General features: G+C 41.6%; 1 protein-coding gene across 5 annotated transcripts in view; it reads left to right on the top strand.

The window, feature by feature from the left end:
- Nucleotides 1-25,609, top strand: part of sox5 (SRY-box transcription factor 5) — a 174,345-nt gene that overhangs the window by 64,266 nt on the left and 84,470 nt on the right. For all 5 annotated transcript variants that reach the window (XR_010331213.1, XM_064343195.1, XM_064343194.1 and 2 more), the window contains exon 2: nt 15,255-15,311. Coding sequence is in view for 4 of the 5 variants with exons in the window: in XM_064343195.1 (XP_064199265.1) it covers nt 15,255-15,311 (57 nt within the window). In the remaining variant the exon portion in view is untranslated. The remainder of the gene's footprint in view (nt 1-15,254; nt 15,312-25,609) is intronic.

The following is a 25,609-nucleotide window of genomic DNA, read 5'->3' as shown; positions in this document are numbered from 1 at the left end:
ATAAGTTTCCTCCCCCAATGGTTTAGCCGTGTTTTTGAAAGAATCTATTTTCTGTGTATTACCCATTACCAAAATTGGTTAAACATCAATATTTAGACTGACTGAAATTCAAACTCCTTCAGACAATCTGAATTATATTACCATTAATTATATACTTCCTTGCCTTTCGAATGATGATTCTCCAACTACAGTTCCCTGTAAGGAAAATAATTTTCTGAAATTTTGAAAAAAGATTGTTTATCTCTCTTGTAAAATGTAGTATACTGGATAGATCATATGGACATGGCTGGTATAAACCATGCATTTGTGGTGTAAATCTTTGGAGTTAGTCTGGTATTTAAGTTTTCAGTCAGATAAACACTCATGCACAGATCCTTATGTCTGTGAGTCCAGGGAAAATGTTAGTTTACTGCTGTATTGTTCATTGTGGAGGTCAGGCAGATACTGTGAAATCCTGTACATGATCAGGGCCCCTGAATTGTTCATAATCCACCATAAACACTTTTGTGGTTCAATGAAAGAAAGTACAGCATTATGCGTGCATATATTAAATGTTATTTTTTTTGTTGTTTTTTTTTTTGGGAAATATTGCTTAAACAAATTTACATACACATGGGTACAGTCCTCTTAAAAAGGAAACAAATTCTGACGGCACATACTTGTCATAACTGGAGACCATTGTCCCTGGCGGTTCTCACATTTTTAGATATTGCCTTACATTGTATCTAGTGCAGTTTTTAAACTTAAAAATATATATTTTTTGATTATCTTATGCTGAATTATTGCTTATATAAGAAAATATTTTCCCATATACTGAGATCTAATATTTTAGCATTTGTATTTGACCATTTTTGTGACAATGGAATAATGTGTAGTTGCATTCAGACAATCTTTTCTACATGTACAGTAATTACAAATATTGATGATACAGAAGACTTATTTGTGACATAAACTACTACTTGAGATATACAATATATTGACATTTTTATTGAGGAATGTGTTGAATTATATAGAAATAGAAATTATTGTTGCTTTGTTCTAATTGGCATATATCAAAATATAAGCACAACATTTATTTTTCATCAATAATGGAAATAAATTGCCTTGTTTGAAAATATATTTTGATTGCCCTCATATTATCTGCAGTTGCAGTATATCACAATATGTTTCTGCAGAAGGGATGCAATAGATACTGATTTCATGGGACTGAAAAGAGGATTCATGCAGTACAGCAATCAATGGAGTGGAGCTAGAAAATGGATGAACTTGAACTACTGAGTGCAAGGTAGTTAGCAAGCAGTCATTAAGCTAGGCAGTAGTAGGTTACCAATGGCCATTACGCATCCTGTTTCTTATAACCTTAAATTACTCACTGTACAGTGGCTTGCTAATTCTATTGAAAATGAGGCTTGAAATAAGGCAAAGAAGCTGGATTTCCCAAGATTCATTTTTTTTCAGGAAACCAGGTGCAGTGCAGAATCAGCTATTATATTTTTTATGTTACATCTCCCTTCCATGCAAACGTGAAGAGAAAAATGTTTGTTTGAACTTCCAGTTCTGTATTTTGCTAAATGTCAGAAGTGCATTCCTGTCTATTGTGATAGATAGCAATGGGAGGTAAAGCCAGTAAACCTTTGTCTCCAAGTGTTCTAGAAGACCTAATACCAGACAAAGAAAAGGCTGTGGAACCATTTTTTAGACATCTCCCTTTAAGAAGAAATATTGTGATGGCTATTCTTGAGATGTAGGGACAGGATAACAGGGAGTTAATGCTCAGCTGCTGATCATGGCCTCTGCAGACCCAAGAGATGGAGCCATGACTGTATTTATTTTCAATTTTTAGGTGAATATGGAGGACAGTGATTGATACATCTCATTAGCTAGCTTCTTGTTAGAATGAATGATTGAGCATTGATTTGACCTCCCTAGTACTGTTCTTGCAGTGAATGACAAGGCCTGAGTTTGTTCTCTGTAACTACTTGTTTTGATACTGGACTTAGCTTAATGCTTTTTCTGAACTTTTGCATTGCTGCATTGTCTTCAACTGAAACACTCTTTTGGGAAAACTCCACCAGTATGAACATCTTGGTGAAGAAGAATTTGATTCCATTATAACTGTTTACACATAATAGTCCACACTGATGCTTTATCCTCTTCCACTTTTTATTGTTTAAAACCCCCCTTTTTTACTGATATTTGGTTAACTCCCTCAACCCAACCCACCTTTAAAGTAATTTCTCATGATCTTCTCTTCCTCTCTCGACCACTCTGCTATGGTAATGGTAACATGTATGTGTGTCTGCTGCTATAGACTTTGATAAACAGTATCTCTGAAGGATTATGTATTATAAGCAGAGAAGTGCCCTCTGATACACAACTGATATCCCTACTCCTTTTCACAGAATTTCAACTTCTAGATATAAATAGTTGCTCGAGTTACTGCAGCCTTAATTTTTAAATGGGATGTTATAATTTTCTACAAAATTTAAAACATTTAAAATTACCACCAACAGGACCATCCCAAATCAATTGGGATCTCATTAGAACATTCCTTTTTTCTGTTACATCCATATATGTCTTGGAACGATAAATCCCCTTTCAAAACTGCTTGGTTTTGTTCTCCTTTATATCAAACAGGAAGAATAAGAATTCTCTTATTTCTATCTTTGACAGTAGTTCCATGATTTTTACACGTTTTGGTTTAATGCTCTTGATTTTGATAAATATGGAATTACACATGGTACTTCTGGGTTTGTACCGCATTTCATTGAAATAAGCTCATAACCATAAGGTCCTATTGCATTTGGAAACATGTTCTGAAACTACTTGAATGTGTATAGATAATTCATTTAGGTTCTTACGATCATGTAACTGAACTTACAGCTTCACAACTCAGACAGCGCTTACACATTATCAAGGTAGTCGGGTTTGTAGATGTTCTTGAAATAAGTCTATAACTAAGTCTATTGTCATTTGAAACATCTGGCAAGTACTTAATGTGTATGACTGTGAGGTAATCTGTTTGATATTTATCATTCATATGTGAACTTTTGAATAAGCCTTTCAGCACTCCCACTGGTCTGCATTCTTATCAAAGTGCTTAGTCAGGTGTTTTAAATGTTTTTAAATCAAGATTTTATTAAACTAAGTATGCTATTATTTATGTCATTTGAATACATCCTGCAATATTAAATTGAAGAGAGTCAGTCAGACATGTGAATGTTGTCCATTGAAGTTATAGATGTGAGGAATGTAAATGTCTTGCAAGTTGTTCTCCCAATGTCTCCCAAAAGGCAAATGTGGAGTCAAACCTGACCTTTGTTAGCAGGTGAACAGATAGGTTGTTGAGTTAATTCGTGTTCCACCTGCCCTACTCAGTCAGTTGTCGGTTCGGATCTTTGAGACTGTCACAATACCTACATCTCATTTCACACATGCCTTAGTTTTCAGAGACAATATTATGCTTTAACGTTTCAGAGTCTATCCAAGCAAATGTGCTTTTACATATTAGGAGTTATAAAAATGTTGAATCATGAAAGAATGAAAAAGAAAAGTGGCTCTATTGAAAATGTAAGATCAATATAAAAACATAACATCTTTAGAAGAGGGCTGAACTCTTCTCTAAAGCCAGTGTGATTTCTTTTTGCCTCTTAATGTTGTTTTTTACCCTTCCTTTTCATGAACACCAAAGATGGTTATGATGTAATGAAGATTGAAGACATAAGGAAAGGCTCCATTAGGTTTTTTTTCTTCAGTAAATTAAACCTCAATTAATCACACTTAATGGCCCTTATAATACTTCCTCCAATACAAATGCTGGCTTTCACTGTTCAAGGTTACTTTGTATTGTTTTGACACATCATTGTGGCTAATGTGTGATGTGTAGATCACTTTAACTGTGCTGTGTTTGGTAATACCTGTTTGATATTTAAATTCCAAAATGTGAATCTGTTCTCACCCAAGGCCTGGTGGAGATGTGGCAATCTCTGTCTCAGCATGTATGAGCAAGAGAAATTGATCAGGAAATGCTCAAAAGTTAAGTTTTTTGGCAGTAGCTAAAATGGTCTTTTGGTTTATCCCATAGATTGTAGAAAACATATGGACAGAGTGACTGTGACATCACCCACTAAATTTCCACTGCCTTGTGAAAAGCCTTTTTAAACTGTGCAGTTTTCTTGCCACTATGTTGTACCAATTTGAGGCAGAGGCTATGAGGTAGAGAAAAGAGTGGATGCTTAAATTGTCATGAATTCCATGAGTGATTGACAGCCATTATGAAGCGTGTGAGAGCCCACCCAAAAGACAATGAAAAAACACCCTTTGCAACTGTGTGTTCTTGTGTGAAAATATTATTGAGTTTGTATTTTGATCATAATGGTACCATTGACTTACATTGAAAGTGGTGGCTTAAAGACCTATACTGGAGCCAACCACACTGGCGCTAGTGAGCAACATCTCTCAACAAAACCAGGAAGTGAGCTTCAAAAGCAAAGCCAGGTCTTGGCTGCTTGGTTTATCTTCTCAGGTGGGTGTTAAGTTCATGCTTTGCCACCATGGCCCAGCACAGTGTAGTGTAATAATGAAAAAACAAGGCTTGTAATTGGTTTAGGTTGCTTAAATCACTGTAAATGCCAAAAAGTAAATGTCTGCAAGACTATGTTGAACTGTTCTAGAGGCTAAGGAGCTATACTAGGTGTCTGTTTGTGTGTTCATGTGAGGATTCATCTTGTGTCTTACAGTGTAATAGTACACAAATGCAACACACATTGAAGACAGAACCAAAACGATTTGTTCTATATTTATGCAGTCAGTCATTATATACCGATGTTAACTAAATTTCAAAACCTATTTCAGGTAATGCTGCAGTATTTCTACAGTAAGCCCCTTAGAGGTACTCTACAATTACTCCCTTAGCATAATATTACAATTTCCCTCGTGCAACATGAGTTAATTCAGCAGTACCCTTTCAGTTACTCCTGTGGGTTAATGCTTTAGTACGTATATTCAGAATAATGCTGCAGTATTCCTAAAATAATTCATTCAGGATAATGGAACATTTCTTTATGTTAACTTGCTCAGGGCAATGATGGACATGACGGTTGTCTGATATAAGTGATGGTGACCCCATGCCAGTATCTACCATTGAGGACACTGAGGTCATGACCTCATATTTCTGAGTCTGAGTTGTTTTTCTTTTCATAATGATTTAGTGTAACACTGAATGAAAGTGGTGAACTACTGTACATAAAATGACTTCTCTTCGGTAAGATTTAGCAAAGATTTAGTAAACCAAGATTACTGCTTGCTCGCCTGATCACCGTCATTTCATCTCTGTATGTCTGTGTGTGTGTGTGTGTGTGTGTGTGTGTGGTGAAGCAGACCTGTCTCCCGCTCAGCAAAGATGATGCAGTGACTCTTGGGACGACTTTGTTGCACAGCGGGAGTTCTAAATCAGACTGCTTATCTGAAGCCAAGTGAAGCATGATGTAGGTGAGAGATCTCTCACATTATAAAAAAATTGGCTGCTTGTTTAACCAGATTAATGCTATTCATCTCCAGAGATCAGCTATCAATATAGCTACTTTGTGTCTAGTTTTCTGTAGTCGGTAGCCAAACGTAACTGTCTATGTGTAGTTGACCGTAACACAAACCACTTTTTAGTCAGACTTTATAGAGGTGATAGGCTAATTGATGCTAATGTAGCATACATTGACAGTGGTGATAGCCACAAAGCTACCGGCCATTCATGAAATCATGAGAGACTATTACTCTTGTAGTGAAGTGGCTTGAATTGTTGTTGAATGCGGGGAGAATTGTTAAAGGTGTGGTATGTAAGGTTGTTTTAGAACACTTTTGAACCAAGAAAAAAGACAAGATGAGTGAACATTGGTTTGGCTTTTCATTGGTGAGAGATTTGAAGGGCTTCAAAATTATTTAACGTCAGTTAGTGAAACGGAAATAAATTGTCAAGTAGCTAGGTAACTTAGTTACTTGCAGAAGCTGCATCGACAAATGTTATGGGTGAAATGTGCTATAGAAAAAATAATATGTAATTCAAAATAAAGTTTGGCTGTGCAGTACCTCTAACTTTCTTGCCTTTTAGCTTTGTTATGCAAACTAATTAATGCTAACTCAACTGCTACCTAGCCAGCATTACTGCATCAAACTCATTTTTGCCAAATATATCATGCTTGCTATAGCCTATAGTTGTAAATAAAAACTATAGCTATGTCATTGTTTATTGTTGTGCCCCTTACCTTAAATGATGATGTTATGTGTTTTATTTTGTACCTGTGAATGAGATATGATTGCACTGAGCTGAGGGGAGGGGGTAGAACATTTTTTTTTTTCAGAAAATAGCTTTTGCTCATTTGTTTGAACGTACTGCACCTTTAGGAACATCAATTCCACACAATGAAATGCATTGATCTAATGTTCATCATCTGGACAGCTAGGAGTTGGAGGGGTAGGTGATGGCGGGAGAGGGGTTATGTGGAAAATGTTAATATCTGTCTTGGATTTGCAACTTTGTCAGTATGCACACTACGTCAGTGTATTTTGAAGTTTAGGGGTGACCGGGGTCAGTTGTGGCCCATTTCATCTTATGCACGATTGCTAAGATACTGCTTGCTCAACATTTTCAAATTAACAACTTGATACTGTCTATTAACTTTTTGATAACGTGAAAGACACATTTTGACTTCAGAATGAGGTCAAAGGAACAACTGACGTCGTCCTCAAGGTTGGTTGTGTCCATAGGCAGAGTCAGTTGTGCCCAGTTGATTTATTCCCGGTTTAAAACCAGTATACATGCTCAGACACGTTTTTTTTGTTTTTGCCTCTAACGGTTACCTCAACTGTTGAATACATTAATTTCTCTTCACTCGCTTGTTGCTGGCGTCTGTGATCTGCACATGCATCTTTGCCAGTCTCCAACTCCAGATGCTTTGAATAAAACAATTTGCTGCACACATCAGTGTATTCAAATTATAATTGTTTATTTTAACAGACCTACTATGGAGGCTCCATAGATAATCATTAAACCTGATTCTCCTATATAATTCCCACTTGACATAGATGGGTCCAAAGTGATCATCATCCAATTTTTTCTGTCAAATAATCTTAAAGTGGACCAATTTAGATTAGGGAAATCTATTTTTTTTGGGTGTGCACATGCCCCCAAACCAACCCAGGATGGGCTAGGTTTCCTGACCTCAGTAATTCTCAACTTCTTGATATTGCTCTGGGTAAGCCACTGTTGGCAACTGAGCTGGTATATGACACTGTGATCCTGATGAATATTGTTTATCAGAAATGTTTGCTGTATTGGCAGCTATTCGGTGAATTAAGGATCATCGCGATAGCCAGTCTGTGAATGTCTCTGTCTAGTGTCATTACTGAGACCTGTTAGAGAATCCAGACATTCTGTGCAGAGGACCTAGTTGGGCTCCCACTTTATAATCCTTTGTGATTTAAATTGCCCTCACAGTCACTGGAAAGAGGTTTTTAAATTAAAGAACTGATGGTTATTGTGGCTTTTCTCATGCTAAATTTCCTTCTGATATCATTGGTTATCTGCCCTTCACCATTGTGAAGTAAAACAGCGGTCAGTTCTGTGGGCGTGGGTGTTTTTCACATCCTTTCCTGTCAGTCTGAGCTCTCCCGATCATACTGCCGTACAGTTAAGCATTATCTTTCCTGAAATGCTTCAGGTTGCCTTGAACAGCCACTGTCTTCTTCTCCACACTACCGTAAGCTTCTTCATGTGTCTATTCCACAGTCCTCTCCACTCTGCCATGAGTAGCTCTGAGTATCCATCCCATCCATCTGAAGATTGCCTCCTCTTCCCACTGACAGCTGGACCCATCCCATTAGCTTGCATTCAGTTCCTGTGAATGGACAGCAAGAGGCAGTGTCTGTTGTCTACTTTTAGGCTGATCTGGTACTGTAGGTGAAGAATGTGTGTGTCAGTCACACATACCTACCAGTCCCTGGCTGTATTGACCTTGTTAGAAACACACTTAACAAACAGCAGTCGGGGAGGAAAAATCCCAATGCTCCAGATCACATAAATCGCTTCCTGCATAGTGCAGGACTTAGCCGGCTAGTGCAATGAGTCCAGCACAAAAAGGGAGGGGGTGGGCAGCACAGAGCATGAAAATAGTGTCCAAGCGCTGATTACTCCTGCCGGAGGAAGTTCCAATGAGTCACTGCTTCCCAAACCTGAGTTTTGCTGATGGTCCTTCAGACTGGGGAGAGAGAGAGGGAAAGAGAGAGAGAGAGAGAGAGAGAGAGAGAGAGAGAGAGAGTGTGTATGTGTGTGTGTGAGAGAGAGAGAGTGTGTGTGTGTGTGTGTGTGTGAGAGAGAGAGAGAGAGAGAGAGAGATCGAAGATTCGAGTTTTCTTCTATTGATTTCCTCCTCTGGTTTTCCTCTCTGCAGTTCTTGAGAGTTGAATGACAGTAAATTGAGTGTTTTCAACCATTTTTATCTCGCCTTTTCTCCTACAACCATCCCTCCTCTGTGGTCTTACATGGTCCCAGCATGCATCCTTGACCTAATAAAACCATGGTTCCCAACTTGCGTTATTGTTGTCATAGAGACACTAAAGGCCACTGCAGATCAAAGTAACATAAGGCAGTACACGGAACAACAGATTTGCAGAGGCTATTGGAGGGTTTTGATACAGCGCTGTACTGTATCAGGATTATAGGATAGAATTTAACAGTACTGTAGAGATAATTGAAAAGCCATTTTTCTGTGCTGTAGATATTATTGAAGAGATGCTTTGTATCTCTGAAACAGTGGTCAGCGCTCTAAATGACAGAGAGCTGTTTTGTGTAGAGATCATTGGAGAGAGGATTTTTACAGGTCTGAAGACGCTGTTGGAGAGTCATTTACAGCGCTGAGGAGATTGTTAGGGAGGTGTTTTAACAGCTCTGCAGGGATTGTTGGAAAGTTGGACATGAAGGGACTGTGCTCAATGGTGTTTCCCCTGTTCCTACTACACGTCCAGTGAGAGATCCAGCGGCATTCGGAACTAATTGTGGATTATTCAGGAAGGCCTTCATTAGCACTTGCCACACATGGTCACCAGATGTGTGGCTAGTGAGAATGGACTGCCTTACTCCCCCCCTCTTCCTCTAACCTAATAGTCTGCCCTTTGTTTCCACAGGGCTATTGTGCATTAAGTGTGCCCCAGCCTGGTAAGAGAAGTCACTCAGGGCTGAATGGAACTCTTTGTAACAAAGAAGGAGAGGGCCCGTGGACTGGGGGGCTGGGAGGAGTTCATGCATGTCTCTGGAATTTTTATGGCTTGTTTTTGCAGTTTTAGAATTCTGAACTGTAGCCCATAACATATCCATTCCACTTTCCTCAGCCCACTCTGATATGGCTTTTGTCTATACTAAAAATATATATATATACAGTAAGCTCCATAATGTTTGAAACAGACATATTTTTTCTTGATTTGGCTCTGTTGTCCACAATTTTAGATTTGTACTCAATTCGCATGTGGTTAACATACAAATTCTCTGCTTTTATCAAAGTGCATTCTTATACATCTTCTTTTCACCATGTAGAAATTACAGTATTTTTTATACATAGCCCCTTTTCAGGGCACCATAATACTTTGGACATATTAATGTTATGCAAATAATACTGGTCATGTTTAGTACTCTGTTGCATATCCTTTGCGTGCAATGACTGCTTAAAGTCTGTGAACTATAGACAACACCAGGTGCTGAGTATCTTCTCTGGCAATATTCTGCTAGTCCTGTACTGCAGCCATCTTAAGCTCCTGCTTGTTTCGGGGGCTAGTTGCCTTAATTTTTCTCTTCAACATATGAAACGCATGTTCAATTGGATGCACATCAGGTGAATGACTTGGCCTGTCAAGAATTTTCCAGTTTTTGGCTTTGAAAAACTTCATTGTTGCTTCAGCAGTTTGCTTGGGATCATTGTCTTGCTGTAGGACGAAGCACTATCCAACAATTTTGGGGGCATTTGCTTGAACTTGAGCAGATGTACAGAACTTGCTTCTATAAACACTTCAGAATTAATTCTGCAGCTGCTATCAGCAGTTACATCATCAATGAAGACATGTGAGCCTGTACCTGTGGCAGCCATACATGCCCAGACCATAACACCCCCACCACCATGCTTCACAGATGAGGAGGGTGCCTTGGATCTTAGGTAGTTCCATTTGGCCCCCACCTTTTGCTCTTGCCATCGCTCTGATATGTGAATCTTGGTCTCATCTGTCCACAAGACCCAGAACTCTGCAGACTCTTGTAGGTACCTCTTAGCAAGCTATTACCAGTTTTTCAGCTACCTAGTGGTTTGCATTCTGCAGTGTTGCCTCTGTTTATGAAGTCTTCTGTGGACGGTAGTCAGTGACACATCCATGCGTGCACCCTGAAGAATTTTCTGATGCTTTTATCCAAAGTGGTGTATAATAAGTGCATACCAAAGGTCATTGCAACAACAACAAAACACAGGTCCGATAAGGTACAGTACTCATTATGTAAAAGTTTCCGGTTCACACAGTAAGCATAGACTAGGTCAGAGAGTAATGTTAAGTCAAACAAGGAGGCAAGACAGCAAGCTACAACATCAAGATAGCAATACAAGTGCTGGATGGAGGTACATGTGTAACATGGAAGTGCTACAAAACTCCTGCTGGGCCTTCACAGTGAGGGAATGCGCAAATGACTTAATAGCCTCCACTTTCGCTGGCAGTGGCACGGCTCTGTGGCTTGTGATGCGGTGCCTGAGGAAATCAATTGTGGACAGCCCGAACGGGCACTTGCCTGGATTGATGATCAGGCTCTGTTCGCTGAGGCATTCAAACAGAGTTTTGGGATGGGACACATGCTCTGACCTGGAGGCACTGGTGACGAGAATGTCATCCAAGTACACAAACACGAATGGCAGGTTCCGTAATGCCGTGTCCATTACCATTAGGCATGCCTATGTGGCCGAATTTCAAGCGGAGAAATTTGAAAATTCCAAACGGGGTGTTCACTGCAGTTTTTGGGACATCCTTAGGGGTGGTGGTAGATGGGAAAGTGGATTTGGTGAGATCCAGGAATCTGGCCAGGAGGCAGCAAAACTCATCAGAGAGTGTGCTCCACAACCTAGTCGTGTCGGAACCACTGAGTGAACATAGGAGTGAACTGAAGGTTTCAGCATTGATGAGCCGGTGGTACTTCTTGTCTCCCAGGAAATAATTAGCACAGAAGACGTCACCAAGAAGAGGGTGGACACTTGCCATAACAAAGTCCCAAGCAAAACGTTGTCCACCAAAACACAGCGCCACACTCTGGTTCCCGAAAGTACAGATGGAACTGCCTTTCACAGCCACAAGGGCGGGGCTGTGGCAACCTCCTTGTATGTCTATGGTTGATGCATGCAGGACACTCACCTGAGTGCCTGTGTCCCAAAGGAAATACCTCCCAGAGTCAGTGTCTGTAATTAATAACAAGTTTCCCGAATAGTCAGTGCCCATGGTGGCTAATAAGCACCAGTCTTCATGTTTCCCACCACCAGAAAGCTGCATGGGGATGGCACTTCCTAGCCATGATGCCAAACTGTGTGCAGTAATAGTACATGCCAGGAGGCTAGTTTGACGTGAGTGGGGCTCCGCATGGCTACACAGCACTGCTAGGTAGCCAAGGAGTATTTGTCGGCATGAAAATCCTTAATGGTTGAATTACCCAAAGCAGATTGTACCTGTGCTGGCAGTGGCTGCATGAACAGCTCTCTAAAAAGGAAACATAGAATATGATTTCCCAGGAGAGGTAACATATGGTCCATTGGTTCTGAGGGCTTGGAGTGACCCAGGCTGGGTAGGGAGAGAAACTAACAGGCGTGCTCAGATTCAGATAGTCCAAAAGTCTCCAGGAGATGTGCGCTTAGTGTCCCATCTTTGTCATGGTCAGAGGATCCACAAGAATACTCTTGAGGAAATGTCCTGGAGGGCAAACTGAGCTTCAGTCTGGGCACACCAGATGGCAGCCTGTTGTTCCCAAAACTCTGGTAATTTCGGAGAAACTGCATTCACCTCCATTTTGGTTAACGTCTCTGGAACCATCCAAGAGAGCTATGGGGTCACCAATGTAGGAGAAGTGTGATATAAAAGCACCATGGGACTTTTTGCTTGCAAAAAGAAAATGCCAGTATTTTATTTACATTTTCTCTGCAAAACAACCAAAGGGCTGAGTGACATGAAAAAGCCCATACGTCATTTCAAAGTGACATAATTAAGGAGACCATCCAAAAATTTACTAACAAAGCTTAACACAACGTACACATGACATTGCTCATCAGACTGTGAAGTATGCACATACAGTATGTTTATGTAGTATCTGCCACAACACTGATGATTTGTAGTTTCTTTGAGTTGAATCTGAAGCTCCTCAAATCTGCCTTGATAATGAATCTGAAATAAACTGTCTCAAGGTTGTTACTGAGGCTCCTCTGCTTTTTAAAAATGTGGAACATGAGATGCAGAATGCTACTGTGTGGAGGGCGTAGCGGGTCTTTGTGATGGTTTCTCTTGTGTCAGGGTGGCAGCAGTTGCTATGGTGCTGTTTACAAACACATTACTTCCCCAGCCTTTCTTGCCACAAAGTGGAGAGGCTTGTGGAGAGGTGAGTGGTATTGATTTTGAATCGAACCCGTTACTCTGTTTGGAAGCTAATGCACTTTCCACCAAACCAAAAAAGAAGGAAAACAAAGAACAACCAGCCACTCTACTGCTTTGCCAAAGAAAAAAGATTTCTACAGAGGAAAAACATGTTTGAAAGAGGAAATCAATTAAACCTAACCCCTATATTTTGTTGACTGGTAACAACGAGTCTATAAGGAAGAAAACAGTGTTGTCCATAAAATTTAGCTCACTGAAAGTGTCCTCAATGAAGATGTGGCCCATTCAATGTTTAATAAGTGGTGATCCACTCAAGATGCAATGGCTGCAGACATTAAGGTCTACTGAGGAGTAGGATGAGTGTTTTTGTTGTATTTTCTGGATATTTGGACCAGTGAAGTTCATGTGTGGGTTGCTTTCTGTTGTCAAATTTTGCTAGTGTGTAGTTTTATCCCCTTTTTGCCTGTAGGTCAGATGAACTTCTGTTACTTGGTGACGTGGTACATTATGTGAAGGACCTGCTGATTAAGGCAGAACCATAGAGTTGAAATACATTTTCCTATTAGTGCATTACATAAATCCAATTAGTGCATCACAGTCATGAGCCTCTATCTCCCTACATTAGGAGGAGTGACTTCCATCCCTCCTCCTAATGTAGAGTGTCTAACTCCATCCCCCTCCCTCCATACAGTGTCTAACTCCATCCCTCCTCTTAATATAGAGTGTCTAACTCCATTCCTCCTCCTTATGTAGAGTGTCTAACTCCATCCCTTCTTCTTACGTTGAGTATCCAATTTCACCCCCCTTTCTAGACAGAGAGCCTGTCTCCACCCCCTTTTTAGGGGGGTTTATCTCCACCCCTCCTCCATGTGTAGAGTGTTTAGTTTCATAAGCTTTAGTGACTGCACTGGGATGAGTAGGTGTTTAGTAATTGCAATGGGGTGTCTTTGCTCTTAGGAAGGGCATTTAGATGAGTAGGTATGTTTAGTGACTCTGCTTGGGTGAGTTGCTGTCTTTAGTGACTCTTGGATGAGTGGGTGTGCTTAATGAATGTAATGTGGTGAGTAGGTGTATTTACTAACTCTGCTGGGGTAAGTATGTCTGTTGGAAATGTGTTCAAGAAGCATGGTGGTGTTAGACAAGGCTAATAAAGTTAAAATGGAGGCTTGGTTGATCTGTGATTCTTCCTTTTCCCTTTGACCTGTACATGGGCCCAGGGGCTGTGCCACAGTCTTCTTTTGTACTGTCTCAGGAGTTATTAATCCAGTATGAGGTCTGAATGAATCAGGGTAATGCGTGGTTACAGTACTAATTCACCGCCCCACTGTTTGTGTCTGTTCTAATTAAGGCAGAGTCATGGCGCGGTCTGTTCCATATTATATGCTGCGTCCCCTCCCTGGAGGACCAATGGGGGAGAGTTACCCCCAGGTTCACTTTAATTGTTTTCTTCCTTGAAGTGCAGAGTGTGGGTGGAGCATGCTAATTCCAGTGGGGGGTTACTGTGGCAGCGACAGGCTGCAGGGGCTGAGCAAAAGAAGGGTCCTGGTTGTTGATTTAAACCCCACCTTCCAGCATTCCTGCCCGAGACACAATAGCCTTTGTTATCCAGCACCCGTCTCCTTACCCCCTAATGACTCGGCTACTGAACCCCATTGTCTCGAAATATTCTCTCACACACTCGCATACACACTCAACCATAGGCACCGCACAAATATCACAAGATGTTTCTTCTGCTTTACCATGGAGTGAACAGAGTGCAGGCTGGAAATCTGTTACATATCCGTGTGCTAATTAAAACCATCCTTTACCATGTGCAAGTGAAAAATCAGCAGCCTTAATTATGATAATTAGCACCAACTTCCTTTATATTCCCACGCAAACAAAGCAAATGGTATCAAATGAAGCTGCTCCTTAATGAGGTCGTCTGTCAATATCTGCTAATCACATATGGGTCATTTCTCCACAATGAAGCATAGATAAAGATCTAGGTGATTTCTCCGCAGAGAAGCATTGACGTGTCCACTGTAATGGTTATGGTGGTCTGGATGTGAATACAGTGGCCTTGGTTGCCGGTCCAGTGTTTCTTCCAATGACGTGGCATACTTTAATTATGGGGTTTATGAAATTTCTAAAATTTTGTTTTTTACTGTATCTTTTTATGTAGTATGTATCATATCACTCATATCACATTTCTGGTCTGACATCTTACAGTTGGTTTCTCTTAATTAAATTAATCATAATGGAGGTTATGATGTCCCAAAGTTAAGTTTATCATAGCTCTCACTGACCAGTTTATCACATCCCAAAGTGGAGTTTACTGAATCTCATACTGAGATGTTTATCATAGTGGAGATTATCATGTCCCAAAGTTGTGTTTTATCATATCTGTCTCTTAGGAGTTTATCATGTCTCACAGTTGAATTTATCATCTCTCACTGTGAAGCTGATAAAAGCTCTCTCTTTGGAGGTTATCATAATGAAGTTGATCTTATCCTTCACTGCTGGTTTGTTATTATATTTCATACATGATAGACCCCATTTGTCCAGTATGTGCCTCTCTCATACATTAACCTATTTATAATATTATTTTTTATTTGTATTTGCAGTGTCATACAGCAACAGGCGAGCTGTAGAAAAATGAAGACTGCTGAACCTGAAGACCGGTAGGTATATGTGCATTTCCGCTCTGTGCTCCATACTTGTGCTTAAAGGGCTGTGCTGGAACAAACAGGGCCACACTAGTGTATATATATTATTAAACCAGAATAAACCATAAGAATGAGACAAAAAAAGAAACTTCAGAATTCTCTGCATGTGGTGATTATGTTTAGGGCAGGTGATGAGTGAACCATCACTGTATTCCTCATAATTGTAAATGCTGGAAGAAAGGCTTCCACAACACTGAGGGGAGATTTATGGTAAGGCAGTCATCATAGGAGGCCATTGTCAAAACAACCATTTAACTCCAGTTTAATGAGTGTTTTTTCTTAATGAATGTTAAAGGCTGAGACAGAAGACATCAAAAGTAAATGATACCACAGCTACAGTGCGTCTGATGAAAGGACTCAGATCTTGTGGTTGCAGGTCATTTATAAAGAGATTAAAGAAGATATCACTTGTCTGCTGTTTCCTCTGCCTTTTACTCCTTCAGAGGGCTGTCACTCTGGTGATTTACTGACTGGCAGCAGGGCCCACACAATTTAAGATTGTGTTGTTTTAAACAGGCTTGTTACTGTTGGGCAGATAAAGAATGTGTTTTAGATTTTACATTTGGCGATTGGGAGTAGGTTCAATGCAGGATTTTTTTAAAGTTTAGATGTAAAACAGGTTTATTTGACTCTGGTTTTTACTGTTACAATACTAATACAGGTAAAATACATGCACTTGGGATTTTTGTAATACTAGACAGATACTGGGTGAATTTTTATTCCGCTAGGTTTTAGTATTAGGCAGATAGGGGGCATGTTTGAGTTAGCTGAGGTTTTTTGTCAAATGAGATTGCGCAGTCCACCCCCATTTTGGATTTTTTGACCTTCAGATGGGGGAAAGCAGAATGTTACAAATGGAGATGGGATCCCAGTACAGAAGGTCTCATGGCTGAGAATTTAACCCATGGTCATGCAGGGTAATTGCTGTATGTTTTTTAAACATATGAAACCGAGCATATGTTTGAGACAGGATTTTAAATGTTCGACAGATGAGGGCATGTTTGGGATGATTTATCATATTAAATGTATATTTAATATTGGATGTATAGGGGGAAATTTATAACATGGTTTTTAATGTTAAACAGCACTGCTCATTGTGAACTAGTCTCTCAGGCAGAACTGTGCCAGCACTGTGGAATTAGGTGAATTCACTCCTCCGTAAATGGGACCTTTATCCACATCTCTTCCTCTAGCCTCTCCTCTCCTAGATTCTCCCTCCCTCTTTCCCTCTCTCGCCCTCTCCTTCTCCATCCCTTACTCTTCTCTGTCGTCTCTCCCTTCTTCTCCCACCCCTGGTCTTGTTTGATGTGATAAAAAAGCATGTTTCCTAACACTCTGCATGCTGTTTAATTTGGTCTCATCAGATGAAAACAAACTCTGTATGTCACGTTTCAGTTCTTCTGCCTCTCTCACTTTTCCTGTGTGTATAGGAGGCCCATGGCATAATGTGTGATTGGAGACCCCCCCCACCCGTTCTTAATTGTGTTGTAAATTACCTTTGCTCTGTATTAGGCCCTGCCAGTCCATCAGGGCCATGTATAAAGGGGGGGGGGGGGGTGTGCAGGGCGGGAGGGGTGGGGGCTCTGTTTGATGTAAGCTCTGCGCAGAACCGCTCTGTATGCATTAGCGTGAGCGGGATCATTATGTGGCCTGTGTATTTGAGTCATTTTTATTTAAGATCGCAGACAATGGGCAGCTGATTGAGGGAAACAGGAGGGAGACAATGGTGGTCTGTGACAGACAATACAGCACCATTCCTCCAGCTCTGCTTTAGAAGGACTCGGCGCATTGGGCCCAGAGAAAACATGCTGCTTAGGAGGAGGAATATTTTGCCGTGGTATGTCATTATTTTGCAAATTTCTATTATCTCATCATGTTGTCTTCATTGTAATTGCAGCTAATTAGGAGGCTGGTTAGAGCCCGGCTTTGAGGCTGGCTTTTCTCTGAAAAGAGCCCACCGATTCCCGCTCCACACGAGAGGAGGCAGAGAAAGGGGAGATTAATCTGGTTACCTTGGCGACACTCGCTTCCATCTGCGGAGAACAATGCATTTTTGTTTCCTTGGATCAGTTCAGATCAACAGAACGTGGTTTCCCTCCGTAACAATACTGAATTCTTTTTAACTGCCCCCCCCACCCCATTCCCCCTCGCCCTCACCCCCACCCCTACCCCCATCCTCCTGTCCCTTCGCTTTCCCCTTCTCACTCTCTCTTCATCTGGAGCCCTGTCTTCCTCTGCCCCTCTGTCCAGCCTTCCCTAATGTAGCAGGGCCGTGAGGGAGGTGTCTCGCAGGATCTGCGGATCAAAGAGCAGAAGCTCAGAGGTTGTCAGGGTGGTGACCTTTGACCTCGTCACATAGAGCTGGAAGGCTCACTTCCAACCCCCCCTGATCCGGGAAGCACTTAATAATAATAATACAGTCTGCTCTCCCCATGGCCACCACGTCTGTATCCAAAGGGAGAGAGACACAATGAAGCAGCCACTAAGCTGTGGCTCTCTGGCAGTACAGGGCAGATACTGTGAGTCTCTTACTGCAGAGGGCAGGGGTGTGGTATGAATCTACAGGACAAGAATATGCTGTGGCTCTGCAGGTCAGCCATGACTATGCTGTGCCACCACAGGACAAGAGTGTGTCCTAACTAAAATAGAGGACAGGACTGTGTTGTGACTGTATGACAGGAGACAGAAGTGTTGCGCTTTGCCTCTAAAACAGAAAACAGTGTGATATGACTCTATGAGATGTCAGAAATGTTCTGTGACTACAACAGGGGACAGAAGTGTACAATGATTCTGTTACACTACCGGACTCAAGTGAACTGTGATTCACACAGCACAGGACTGAACTGGGACTCGACTGAGTGGGTTCAGATTTTAAAAAGCCTTTGTTCTTTTTGTCCTAAATGCATCCGCTTCAATATCACATGACTCCTTGTTTTTAGGACTCTGAGGTTGGGTTGGAGCAGAAAACAAGGTCTCTACATCTGGTGTTCACTCTGCACTGTGGGGAGATCCACACAGTATTGTGGTCACTGTAGACATCTGCCTCACTGTACAGTATATAACACCGGCCACACAATCACACGTGTACACACGCGCACACACACACACGCACACACGCACATTTCTGTCCCTCTGTCTCTGCTATAGGGGCTGTGTATGGTTGCAGTTTTATGTTTAGAAAGTGGTTAAAATGATCATTTGATAATCACCAAAACAAAAAAGCTCTTGAAATGACTATTTTCAGAGGAATAAACAGTTTAAATTCAAGTTTTACTTGCGTGTTAAGAATTGGTGGTATCTTGGGCAAAAGAAAGGCTTCTCACTGATACTTATCTTTGTGTAGAATTTCCTGTTGTGTTTAATGTTTAGTCAAAGTGAAGAGCTGATGGGACACTCTAATTTAACATGTAATCTCTGTCCAAATCCCTTCAAAGATGAGCCTTGTGCCAAAAACTTACTCCTTTTTTCTCTCTAAGTTTCACTGGTGCCAGAAAAGCAGCATCTTGATACACAGCATTCAGAAAAGCTTGCACAATTTTACTTTTGACAGCAGTTGCCTTCCAAACCCTAACATGTGCCTTGCATACGCACCTGTTCTTCTCATTTCAACTAACGGGGGAAAAGATACTCATTAATCCAGCCATGCTTTTTATTAATTCATTTATGCACGCATTTAACTATAGCGCACAAATCTACCATTACCACTGTGCTGTATGCCGACTCTTCAGGGCTCTGCACTGCCTGTGGTATTATAATGTAGATTAGGGGTGTACTGACTTCACTATACAGTTAGTTGTGTTGAATCTACTATTTGTATCATAATTCAAATATAGTAATAGTTTGGTAAGAAAAAGCAGGAAGTAAAAGTTGTCATTCTCAGGACACATGATTCTTTGTCTCTTGCTAATGAATATACAGTGAATTGATTTCTTACAGTATATTATAGTTTGTAGCCTACACCTAAATGTCTGGCATAGGAATGTTTTTTAGTCACAGGGACTCATGTGCTGCTGCAGAGGGCAGGGGTAGTGGAGTTACTGGCTGTGTCTCAAATGGTCCACAAGTTCCCTGTATAGTGGACTAACTAGGTTAATCCACTATCTAGAGAACTAGTCGACCATTTGAGGCACAGTCACTGTGGCCTACCCTCAGTGAACGTGCAAGGGGAAAATTATATTCATATTGTATCGACTCATGCTTTATTCTTTGGAAAATAAATATTTTTTAAAAGTATGTCTGCGCTGCAGTTTTTCTGTTGTATTTCGTAGCTGAGTCCAAACCCAGGCATAGACAAGTCAGTAGTACACAGAATGACACTGGTAAACAAATGTGAATGACAATGCCGACTCAGTTCATAGACTTCACGCATGACAGTGATGCGTGCGATTTGGCCACCTCCCGTACTGTGGCTGATAAGAGCATTGCGAATTTTTGATGTTCTGGTGTTGTGACAGAGCATCTTCCTGAATGGCTCTGTACTCCAGGGGTGGACCACGGCACCCTCCAGCACTGACAGTATTCTCAGTATGCTGAGCCAAACTCTCATGAGTAGCCTCACTAGTTAATTCAAACAGTACGTCCAATGACAAAAATCATGACTGTTATTACTGCATCATTCTTTTAGGGCATAAATTTAAAGAATGTCTGTAGTTGTAGTATTTTATGGGTGTGATGAGTATCCATTCAGTCTATTTTCTACTGTTGAGTTGGAACTGGGTTGGCTCAAGCTGGGTATAGAGTGGGTTTGCAGTGCTCATTTTCAATTGCATTGCCTGAAACCAGAAGTGTAGCTAATGATGTCCGACACATTTCCAAAGTCCTGTTGGGCACAGTCTTGCTAATTTCTCCAACACAGAAGGAGAAGGAAATCATGCTAGGTGATAACAATATCAGAACATGAATTGGTTTTATTATTTTGAGATGAATGTTTTTTCTTTTGTTTTAAAGCAAACCTAATCCAGTAATCAAGTGTTTGTGGCTTCTTCTGTTGTTAGTTCCTCAATTTTTAGCGCTGACAGCAACAACGTGCAGTAGCCACCAAAGTAGTTACTCAGCTTGGCAATTCACAGTTTGCTTTTAAGTAGGCCGGCATCAGTATAGATCATGAACTGAGCTCAGAAAGCTAGTTTATGTTCCATTACAACCGTCCTCTACCAAATTGAACCAAGCCAGCTAGCTTGGTTCCAGTTCTACAGTGAAAAATATTAGAATGCACTGTAAAGGACTGGATTATCTCTGTTAGTCTGTGCTTTCCAGGCCTTGATGATCTCTGTTATGATGTGTTCAAATTAGCATGTACAGGGGTGGCATGCAATACTGTAAGTCAGTATATATTTTTTTTATTTTAATCTTGTACAAGTACTCATATTATGACCCTGAAACCAATTCTGCAATTGGATCGGACTCAATTCAGCATTTCAGGGTCATAAAGTGTTATGTTATCATTTTAAAACCAATTTGGAGATGCTAGTTTCAGGGCACAATGCAAACGGGATGTAAATGCAAAAAAAGTGAAATTCTCTGGTGACAGGGGCATTCTTGAAAATAATGTTTTTAAAACCATCTGCTTTTCAGCCATTTGGAACTTTCATGTGTTTTCCCTAGCTATACACAAAGTGCAATAAAAAAAAGTATTTTGTCAATGTGCACAACCACTAGACTTCTGCACAGGGCTAAATGATCCCTTTCAGACTGTGCTGTATAGGACTGAATACTGGATTCCTGGTTGGAGGCAGGGTCATGCTGGTGAAAAAGACTGTGTATGTGTCTGATTTGGCTGTAAACAGGGCCCCCCTCAGAACCCCCCCAAACCCTGGGGCCGACTCTGATGTGAACTGACAGGGTGGGGGAGGGCTTTAGCAACAATGGGACCGTATAGTGCACACTGTGCCAGCAGTAGCATTGTATTCAGATGGAACCATTAATATAGTTGCGTTTTGTCAATAAGTCATTATTCTTGTGTGAATGATGAGGATGACAATGCCATCAGTGATGGCGATGATGATCATAACCATCGTCATGAGGATGGTTACTATGACAATACGACAAGCTTTGTCAGAAACAAATATTTAAATTTCGAATGGTTGAGACTAAAGTTCACATTGAAGAAAATACAGTTCTCTACTGATTTTTTTTGAATCTCTCAAAGTTCTACATTTACATTGTTTCCTTCAATGGGATATTTGAAGACAGCCCTTCAACCCTGCAATTTGTAGATGATGAAATATAGCTATATTATCACAACTGGGAATAAGAGGTTCTGTGGTACATATTAGACCTGGGGGGGCTCACTTTTCTAGCTGTTTTGTGAGAGCAGCGCTAGGTGACTTGCGTGCTAAGAACACAAAAGCCTATTCACTGCAGGATGAATAAATTAGGAGTAAAAGAGGGGGCATTTACTATCCTTAGTGGGAAGTGGGCATAGGAAGGGGCAGAATCAGACGGCTGAGATACGTGTTGACCAGTCCACTGGGCTGGAGTAGGAAGGGATGCCAGGCAGATGCCAGGCCTGTGTGTAATGCTGTGGGAAGCATGCAACACGGTGGTGGCATTGTTCCTATGCGCAGTCCGAAGGACAATGCCCTCTCTGCCATCTGCATCCCCTCCCCTCCCCCACTCCTCCTGCACAGCGCTGGGTGGGCTTAACCATCTGTGTACCAGTATGGGCTCCCTGGCACAGAGAGAGAGGGGGGGGGGGAATGAGAGAGACAGAGACTGACAGAAAGAGGGAGAGAGAGAGAGAGGTGTACGAGCCTGCTACATCAGTAGGGGAAAAGGTCTGCAGCTGCAAATGAAAACAAACAAGTCCTTCACTGCAAGCAGGAGATCAGAGGTCTTGCAGCCGGTGAGAGATTAGAGGTCAGATGCAAGTCCTATTGGCTAAAGAGCGATCATAGGTCAGACTCATTGCCTTCAGGCAAACAGGAGGTGGGAGATAATGTGTTTTGGCATAGCATGCTGTACATGCGCAAGTACATGCAAATAGATTTTCATTGAATAAGAATCAATCCATTAATCCATTAATAATGAATTGCAATTATCGATTGGCTTTCACATATTGGGGAAACTCACCTGAAGCACTTCCAATTTGTGGCACCTGCCTGGGTGATGCATAGCATCCATTTTTTGTTTTGCCAGAATGCTAACCACACATTGCATGCACAAGTGACAGTCTGCAAAGTGATTGTATGGAACATGTAGGAGGGTATTGGAGTATAACTGGTTTATATATGGTGCTTGGCTCGCACCATGGCTGGCGTCCAGCTGGCTCCTGTCCCTCGTCTTCCTCCTCAGTGCCTCTGGCTGGGAGTGGTTCTTTGTCTCACTGTCACCGGCAGGTTCTGGTGGCTGTGGTGAGCCCAGCAGGGGAGCAGAGATCTGAGGGGGTGTCCCTCTCTCCCCAGCGGCCCCTTCTGCCCTTTCTAGCACCGGACCTCCACCCTTATACTCGAGAGGGGGCGGGCAGTGTGGGCAGTGTGGGCAGCAGGGCGGAGAGCAGCCATGTATTCAGGCCCTGATTGGCTGCAGCAGAGCAGAAAATGCCACTACAGGAACTCTGTTTCCATCTGAAGGTATCTGTCACTCTGTAGGTGTGCTTTACAGGAAGGACTGAATCGCCAATAACACTGTCAGCCATCTGCTGTGGCCTTTGGTACCTTACCTTACTCAGACATACTTGAAATTGAGTCTGAGGGCTTCTTCCCTACAGTCTAGAAATTATTTTCCCAGGAAACTGTTGCATTGTGGAGAGAAGCATGCAGTATCGGTAGACCAAAGAGTACTATAGTTTTCAAAAGTGTGGAAGCTCTTTGCTCAAAGCTGGGTAGCCTTGAGTTATTCATTAAACGCGAGTCAGTTGCTCCAGGTCTCCTGACAAAAGCATTCAGTTTGATGTAACACATTGGCAAATACTGGGATACAGTTCTTTTTAAAGAGGAGACAGAGAAAAATGAAACTGTAGTTTTTAGTGAGAGGGCCCTGTGTTTGCGGCTGTGAGATCAGAGACAGCGTTGCCGTGGCGTTTACAGATGGACCTGTCCGCAGGTGGAACGCAAGCGGAAAACTGCGGGAGGCAAAAAAAAAAAAGACTGAAAATAACTATACTACAGCAGTTCCCATGCTCCCTCTGAAATAAGGCTTATCCTTCCAGCTCTGTAATCTGAGCACTTCTGTTGATGTGGAGACCTTGTGCATAAACATGTGCTCTTAAACATTGTTGTGAGAGAGCTGCCAAATCCATTCGCCGGGAGATGGAACTGAGCATCCTGCAGGCTTTGTACCGTAAACCGTTTAAAGTACAAAACACATGTAAACTTTAAGTAGATGCCTTAGATAGGATTCCGCCCAGGCATATTGAGAGAGCAGAACGGCTACGGGGGGATATTGGCGCCGGGAACCGGGGGGACTATTTTAGCGGAGAATTGGGGTGTTTTATCTGCAGCGCCAGTGCGGGTGTCATTATTAGGGCTCCCGCTGAGCTTCGTGGGAAGTCTGCGCGGCTCTAATGGAGCATGGAGATCGTCCCTCCATCTCGGGCTCTCGCTCTCATCTCTTATCATCTCATCTCTCCTTCTCATCTCTCATTCATCTGAGAGGCTTATTCAGCGGCGCTGCTGTCCCCGGCCTCGCCGCCAGGAATTGTTACAGGAGTAGAAGTAAAAGAATGGGGGCGTTTTCCCGCACTTCACCGCGTTGACTTTGAGAGGTGTGCTCACTGTGCGGATGTCCCGGGTCTTTCATGTTTTCCCTCTCAGTACACAGGTTATGAGGCGGTACGAATGAAGCTGCCATAGGTCAGTCTGGCTTCTCCTCTCAGTGGTGGCAATGCTGTGTGGGACTTACCTTTCGTAACGTTTGTGTGTCTGTCTGAGACGGTAACATTAGTACTGATTTAACAGAGCATTAGTGATGACTCTCTGTAGCAGTGACTGTGACTCTGTGTGGTCAGTCTTTTGCATTATATAATTAACTGGATCTGTGACCAGATCATGTTGATGTCTGAGGAACAACGATCCCCAGTACCACTGGCTTTGAGTAGCTGTTTTTATGGCTTTGGTTTGTGAGTTGTGACTGCGTGGCCAACAAAATATTTGTGAAATGAACAGAGGATAACAGCGGTTCAATTTACCAGTTACCCTTCATTTTAACTTCCATTTCATGTCATGCAGTTGAGGCAAATTTTCTAAAGAGTTCTCACCTTATTTTTCAAGAGCCATTTTATTTCTCTTTTGCAATGTCAAATAGTAAATTCAGTTGTCACGTTTAGCTGGATGACAATGTTTATTTGTGCAATATCTGTAATGTGGAGTATCTTAATATGTATATTCCATGTATATTCCATATATTAATGTTCAAGTAGAAATTGAGTGTTCTTTAATATGAACCATTGATAGTGTGGATGAAAATGTAAAATGACAAATATAATAAAAAAATGAATGCTGTTTTGTGTATTTTAAGAGCACTTCCTTTTTATTTAAATGCCTGATATACAATTTAAATGTAGAAACATGTGGCCCAAGCATACATACAGTGTACAAAATGCATGTCAGCTAAACTGAACTGAAATCCAGAACTGCCATTTATTTTCACTTCAGTTTCACATAGCAGAACAACACTGCAAACAGCACAGGGCCTTTCTCCATGCTTATGCTAGTAGGTCACTTTCCCAGTTGAGAAAATTCAGATCTTTTTGAATTCCACAAACAGGTCTGCATGGTCCAGTGCAGGGTTACCAACAAGTGCAATACAGTTTAATACAATTGGGGAAAAGCTTTTTAAAGAAGCTGTTTGGTGATACATCTATACTTTCTGTTTAACAGTGTTTTATCTGTGGATTTCTGTGCGTGAGTTGCCATGGGTTACATTTTCAACGAAAGTTTTTTTCCTGTGACTTTGAATTTCCGATTGTGCCTCTAGATTCACCATTGTCCTGCCCAGCCCTGTGCAGCCAGAGTGCTGCTGCTGAAGCATATACGTTGATGCACTTGCTTGCCAGCTAGCAGTGCCCTGTTTTATGCTAGTACTACAGGACAAAACCAGCATCTGTCAGAGGAGAGGCATATCTTTCACTGGAAACAACTATAGACAGTGGCCACCTGCCATTTCACTGGCTGGGACTAACTTAGTGTTAACCTGAGACACCCCGGCTGACTAAATCCCACACCGTTCCTGTGTATGAGTAAATTGTGTGTCACCAATTTGAAATTCTAGTGATACAGTAGCCAGCTAATGGCATAGCTGGGGTTAATACTTGC

This window comes from Anguilla rostrata, chromosome 7, assembly GCF_018555375.3.
Source record: "Anguilla rostrata isolate EN2019 chromosome 7, ASM1855537v3, whole genome shotgun sequence".
Taxonomy (NCBI): Eukaryota; Metazoa; Chordata; class Actinopteri; order Anguilliformes; family Anguillidae; genus Anguilla; species Anguilla rostrata.
This window is presented reverse-complemented; position numbering and strand designations above follow the sequence as displayed.